The 6,611-nt window shown below is 43.1% G+C and overlaps 1 protein-coding gene across 1 annotated transcript; it reads right to left on the reverse strand.

Moving 5' to 3' along the window:
- Positions 1 to 333: 333 nt before the first annotated feature.
- Positions 334 to 1,269, reverse strand: LOC120866475 (olfactory receptor 4D2-like). The gene has a single exon (XM_040244241.1). The coding sequence runs from the start codon at positions 1,267 to 1,269 to the stop codon at positions 334 to 336; it is 936 nt and encodes a 311-aa protein (XP_040100175.1).
- Positions 1,270 to 6,611: the final 5,342 nt, after the last annotated feature.

Raw genomic sequence — 6,611 nt, forward strand, 5'->3', positions numbered from 1 at the left:
GAGGTCAGGTACAGAAAAAAGAACTGCTTTTCTGGAGGAATGCTAAGAGGAAACTGTCCACCAAGATGGCAGAAAAGAAGGTATGACTTTCCAGAATGCTTCCATGACAACACATCTTCTTGTCACAGGAGTATTCAAATCAACATCAAAATAAAAAGTAAGGATATTATCAATTTTGCTAAAAACTCTGAGTAAGTTGCTTCGGTTCACTATGCATTCACTTCTATGATAATCCATACAACAAAAACACAAGTTATGGACAGGGGAGATACAGTAGCTCTCTATGCCCACTCTACAAAGAAAACAAGGTCAAGAGAAGTGAGGAACCCGCTGTCATTCACTTTTACAAGCCAGAGGATGCCTCCCTAATCTCTTCACTGCTGCCTGCATCTCCTGGTTCCTCAGGGTGTAGATCATGGGGTTGAGCATGGGGGTCATGACAGTTTGGCTGATGGACACAGCCTTGTCCATGGAGAAGGAGGTGAAGGGCCGAGCATAGAGGTAAATTCTTGGGACAAAGACCATAGACACCACGATAATGTGGGTGGTGCAGGTGGAAGCTGCTTTCCTCCTCGCCTGCCCTGAGTGGGACCTCAGCATCACCGGGATGGCTGAGTAGGAGACCAGGAGGAGGAGGAACCAGATGAGGACCAGCACCCCACTGTTGGAAATGATAAGGAACTCCAGGAGGGAGGTGTCAGTGCAGGCAAGTCTCAGCACTTGTGGAACATCACAGTAGAAGTTATCTAGGATGTTGGAGCCACAGAAAGGCAGTGGGAGCATCAGGGCCAGTTGGGAAATGGAATGGATGAAGCCTCCCACCCAGCTTGCCACCACTAACCCCACACAGAGCTGAGTGTTCATGATGGTGACATAGTGGAGGGGCCGGGAGATGGCAACAAGGCGGTCATAGGCCATCACTGAGAGGAAGAAGACCATGGCACCTCCCAGAAAGTGGAAGAAAAATATCTGGGCCATGCAGCCCTGGTAGGAGATGCTCTTCTTCTCAGAGAAGAAGTCCGCCAGCATCTTCGGGGCAGTGACTGAGGAGAAACAGAGGTCTATGATGGCCAGGTTTCGCAGCAGAAAATACATGGGTGTGTGGAGCCTGGAGTCAGAGCTCACTGTGACCATGATGAGGAGGTTTCCCATGAGAGTGGTGATATAAACAAACAGGAACAGCAGAAACAAGAAGAGCTGGAGCTCCTGAGTCTGGGAGAGCCCCAGGAAGACAAATTCTGGCACCCACGTGTGGTTCCCTGATGCCATGGTGTCTTCTCCATACACCTAAAGAAAACACAGACAGCAATGAATTAGTGCTCAGAGGCTCAAACTGAGTGTCCAAATTTAGATGATGGACACTTATGTGAATACCATAACTCCCGATGCTGACTAAACGGCCTTGGCCCTGGAATGTGTACCAGTTGGTACTTGAATATATATTCTTGAGGTATCTTAAAGCCATTCATGACATATACAACCTGCTTTTAAAAATTCAGTGTAATATAGTGATAGGAAGACACTTGAAGTCCAGCAGACATGTCGTCAAATTACAGAGTTTCTTATCCTTGAGATGTGACCTACAATAAGTTATTCAAGCCCTTTGTCTCAGTTTCCACATCTGTAAGGTAGAAATAAAAGTGTTGTCTCTATACAATGTCTAGGGGATTCAATAAGATAGCATATAAGGGTCCTAGAATAGTGTCTGAAATAATAAATAGTAATCACTCTCCTCTATGTCAGTTTAGTTCAGTCACTCAGTTGTGTCTGACTCTTTGTGACCCCATGAATTGCAGCACGCCAGGCCTCTCTGTCCATTACCAACTCCCGGAGTTCACTCAGACTCACGTCCATCGAGTTGGTGATGCCATCCAGCCATCTCATCCTCTGTCGTCCCCTTCTCTTCTTGCCCCCAATCCCTCCCAGCATCAGAGTCTTTTCCAATGAGTCAACTCTTTGCATCAGGTGGCCAAAGTACTGGAGTTTCAGCTTCAGCATCATTCCTTCCAAAGAAATCCCAGGGCTGATCTCCTTTAGATTGGACTGGTTGGATCTCCTTGCAGTCCAAGGGACTCTCAAGAGTCTTCTCCAACACCACAGTTCAAAAGCATCAATTCTTCGGTGCTCAGCCTTCTTCACAGTCCAACTCTCACATCCATACATGACTACTGGAAAAACCATAGCCTTGACTAGATGGACCTTTGTTGGCAAAGTAATGTCTCTGCTTTTGAATATGCTATCTAGGTTGGTCATAACTTTCCTCCCAAGGAGTAAGCATCTTTCAATTTCATGGCTGCAGTCACCATCTGCAGTGATTTCGGAGCCAAAAAAAAAAAAAAAGTCTGACACTGTTTCCACTGTTTCCCCATCTATGTGTAGTCTCCCACTAAAAACCTCCTGCCTTCTTACAGTCTCTAATACATTTTTGTACCAGTCATTTCTCATGCAAAAGTTATTACATCTAAAAATTAATGAACTTTTTGTATTTCTAGGTTTTTCCTCCTGATTCAACCATAATGTGCCATACAGACATGTGCCTTGATTCACAATTAACCTGTGCACTGCAGTGCTCATGCTTGCTTATAGTCAATACTCAAAAGCATGTGGCATTGACTGCTGGGTGGGTAAACAATTATAGGGAATGTCCCGTCATCACTGGTGTTGGTGGTCCCTTACTGGGTGAGTTAACAGGATATACATAGTTTGTGTGCTGAGACATGAGAAGGTGGAGAGAGATTTTCTGGATTAAGAAATAGGTGATAGATTTTGTATGAAGGGGAATGGAAGGGCTCTTTTAAAAGCTCCAAGAATTTCTGTTACTGAATACAAAGATAGATGAGGAAGGAAGATGTCAAAATAAGAGAAACAGTATAGACAAAGGAATAAAGAATACTAGAGCGAGTTGCCATTCCCTTTTCCAGGAGATATTTTGAACCCAGGTCTCCTGCTTTGCAGGCAGATTCTTTACCATCTGAGCCACCAGGGTATTGTCAAAAGAATGAAGAGGGGATATTAAGAAGAAGGAAGGGGAAGGGAAAAGTGGAGGGGGAGGGAAGAGGCTGGGAACAAAGGCAAAGAAGGACACAGAAGGTGAGAGATAAGGGTGACAGGTGAGAGCTAAGTGGCCTTCTCACTCCCCTGCCTTGTCTTGCTCCCCAACCCTCACCTGCTTTCTGCAATGTATCATTCATCAGAGGTCATTTTAGTCTCATCATATTTTTTTCCGTTGTCCCTCTTGACTAGATTGCAAGTTCAGTAACTTAGTAACCCCAGCACCTGTAACAGCAACTCTGATTCACCAGTTGCTCAAAAAAAAGTTGCTATCCTAATGAATAAGTAGGTAATTATGCAATCTTTCCTGTTCAGTGTGACCATGTGGAGAATTCTGTGGTGTATTTTCCTATCCTTTGCTCTCAATATCGTCCCTCTAAATCACAGGACATAGTTTCCACTTTGTCGTTAAAAGCCTGGTTTTGCACATGCTCGTTGGAAAATCTGTTTTCAACACCCCATTTCCCCTGCATCATTTTCTGAAGCTTTCCTCACACTTTAACCTTACCATCATCAAGTCTAAATATTTTGCTTTTTCTCCACACTCTCCAGCAAGTGTGTCTGGATTCTTCTTAACAGCTGCTCTATTTACAGGTGAGAAAACCCTGGTCTCTCACCTTCCTTCAGCCCAGAATGGGAAAGAGCCCTCATGTCTTGCATCTTCTTGAAGATCCCTTTCCTGGAAACTTAGTTTCCTAGCCACTGCCCAAACATTACGTATACAACAATGGGTGCATGGAGAAACTACTGGACTCGATTCAGGAGGCAGGGTTGGGTTGATTACCACCGGGGGCAAGGGAGCAATGGGACTTGTTAAAAAGTTTTTAAATCTCTCAAAAATACACATTCATTAAAAATTATTCCTCGGGGTCAAAAGGACTAAGAACAATACAATTTTATAGATTTCTAGCACATAGGATCTCAGGCCAAGATCTAAAAGTATAAGAGTCTCTTCAAAAGAAACAGTTTCTCTGGGAGTTTTAGAAGAACCCGTTTCTTCAATTCTTTCCTTTGAGACCATCACCTGGAGAGCTGGTTAAAAGACAAATTACAGTGCCCAAGCTCCAGACTTCCTCATTCTGTTGACCAATGATAAGGCCAAGAATTTGCATCTGTAATAAATTCTCAGATGATGCAGATTTCTCTGTTCCAGGGACCACATTTTGAGAACTATGGACTTGCTCGTCAGTATAAGGACTGTTCTCTCTCTCGTGCAATCTGAGAAAACTGGTCTGATGTCTTTCCTTCTTCTCTTTCTTCTCCTGCTTCTTCCCTTTTTCTTTTTCTTCTACTTTTATGCCTAACTGATTTTTACTTAGAGAAAGTCATACATGGGCAGATATATGGTATCAGTTCAACAGAACCTTACTGTCCTGTAAAACTTGTCCTTTATTTTGGCAGCTGAAGCCCCATTGTTGATTTACCATCTGTACCCAAGTCCACTATGGGCATGCGTACTTAGTCACTCAGTCCTGTGTGACTCTTTGTGACCCTTTGGACTGTAGCCCACCAGGCTCCTCTGTCCATGAGATTATCCAGGCAAGAATACTGGAGTGAGTTGTCATGCATTCCTCTAGGGAATTGTCCTGATCCAGGAATCGAACCCACATCTCCTGTGTCTTCCGCATTGCAGATGGGTTCTTTACCCACTGAGCCATCAGGGAAGCCCTAGTCCAGTACATCATCTATTTAAATGCCAGTATTCTTTACCTGTGAACTCTTACTACCTCTAATGTAAGGACTGGTACAGGAAATTTATACAATGCTCGTTATGAGGGATTGATCAAAACTAGAATTAATTGGCATTTTAAACTTGATGTGCTATAAAAACGGTCTAATTTTTTAGACAGAGCTCTCTGAACTGCATATAACTTTCCAGGTGGGTCTGAATGTTTTACTACAAATGCTCATTCTTGGCAAAATAGAGTACAATGGCAGGTAAGAGTAGGATTGAAGCTCTTCCAGACACCGACCCAGTACAGTCACAGACATAAATAATTTTTTCAAAAAAGTTCTTATTTAGAGCTCTAGTCCATTTTAACATTGATTCACAATGAAAAAAGAGTAAAATAAGAAAATAAAATTAAGTCACACAAAAGTGCTGCTGCTGCTGCTTCTAAGTCGCTTCAGTCGTGTCTGACTCTGTGCGACCCCAGAGACAGCAGCCCACCAGGCTCCCCCGTCCCTGGGATTCTCCAGGCAAGAACACTGGAGTGGGTTGCCATTTCCTTCTCCAACGCATGAAAATGAAAAGTGAAAGTGAAGTCGCTCAGTCGTGCCCAACTCTTAGCGACCCCATGGACTGCAGCCCACCAGGCTCCTCCGTCCATAGGATTTTCCAGGCAAGAGTACTGGAGTGGGGCGCCAGTGCCTTCTCTGCACGCACAAAAGTGGCCTTGATTGATTCTGAGGAAGGGACAGGACTTGTCCATCTTCCTGAGTATCATGTAGATGATTTTGATACATGTTCTGATTTAGTTTTCAATAAGAGAAACCTGGTATGTCCCACTTTATATATTCTCTTGTTGGGTCACATGTGATTGTGTAAAATGTTCACCAAACGTCATCTGTTCACTGCGTCCTCTCACCAACCTAAGTTCCAAAGCCAAGAATGGCCAGAATGGAGTAAACACCCAGTCATGTACACTGAGATCAGAAAATTATTATCATATGTATCACATATCTAAATATGCATATGTATATATATACCTATTTGCCTGACTTAACTTCAAACTGCTAAATGGATGCAGGATACATCCATTTAGAAGGAACCTCATTTTAGAAGAAACTTCATTTACATCCTTATAGAAAGAGGCCTGAGTCATTGATGATTAATGATTCCCCTCTTGATGGTTGGTTTTATGTGTCAATCGACTAGTCTGTAGTTCTCAGTTATTCAAACTTGAATCTAGGTGTTGCTGAGAAGGTATTTTATAGATGTGATTGATTCTCTAATCAGCTAATTTTATTTTTTTACAATCAATTCATTAAAATGCTTTTTTCTTTGGGCCATACCAAATGGCCTGTGAGATCTTAGTTCCCAGACCAGCAACTGAACCCTGTCGCCTACATTTGAATAGTGGAGTGTTAACCACTGTACTGCCAGGGAAATCCCATCCATTCATTTTAAGTAAAGGAGATTATCCTAGCCAATGTGGATGTACCAGATTCAATAAATTATGACCAGAGCAAGATCGATGCATGAAGCAAGGCACCCAAAGCCAGTGCTCTGGGACAACCCAGAGGGGTAGGGTGGGGAGGGAGGTGGGAGAGAGTTCAGGGTGAGGGGTACACATGTATACCTGTGGCCAATTAATGTTGATGTATGGCAAAAATCGTAACAGTTCTGTAATTATCCTCCAATTAAAATAAATTAATTACTTTTTAAAAAAGGTTTGAACAGCAGAACTGAGGTTTCCTTGAAGAGGGTGCAATCTGGACTGCAGCTTCATGCCCAAGAATTCCAGCCTGCTCTTCCTATTAGCCTGCCCTACAGATTTCATACTTGCCAAGCAAGACTCACAATCAGGTAAGAAATTCCTTGAAATAAATATCTCTCT

This window comes from Oryx dammah, unplaced genomic scaffold (genome assembly GCF_014754425.2).
Source record: "Oryx dammah isolate SB20612 unplaced genomic scaffold, SCBI_Odam_1.1 HiC_scaffold_8, whole genome shotgun sequence".
Classification (NCBI taxonomy): Eukaryota; Metazoa; Chordata; class Mammalia; order Artiodactyla; family Bovidae; genus Oryx; species Oryx dammah.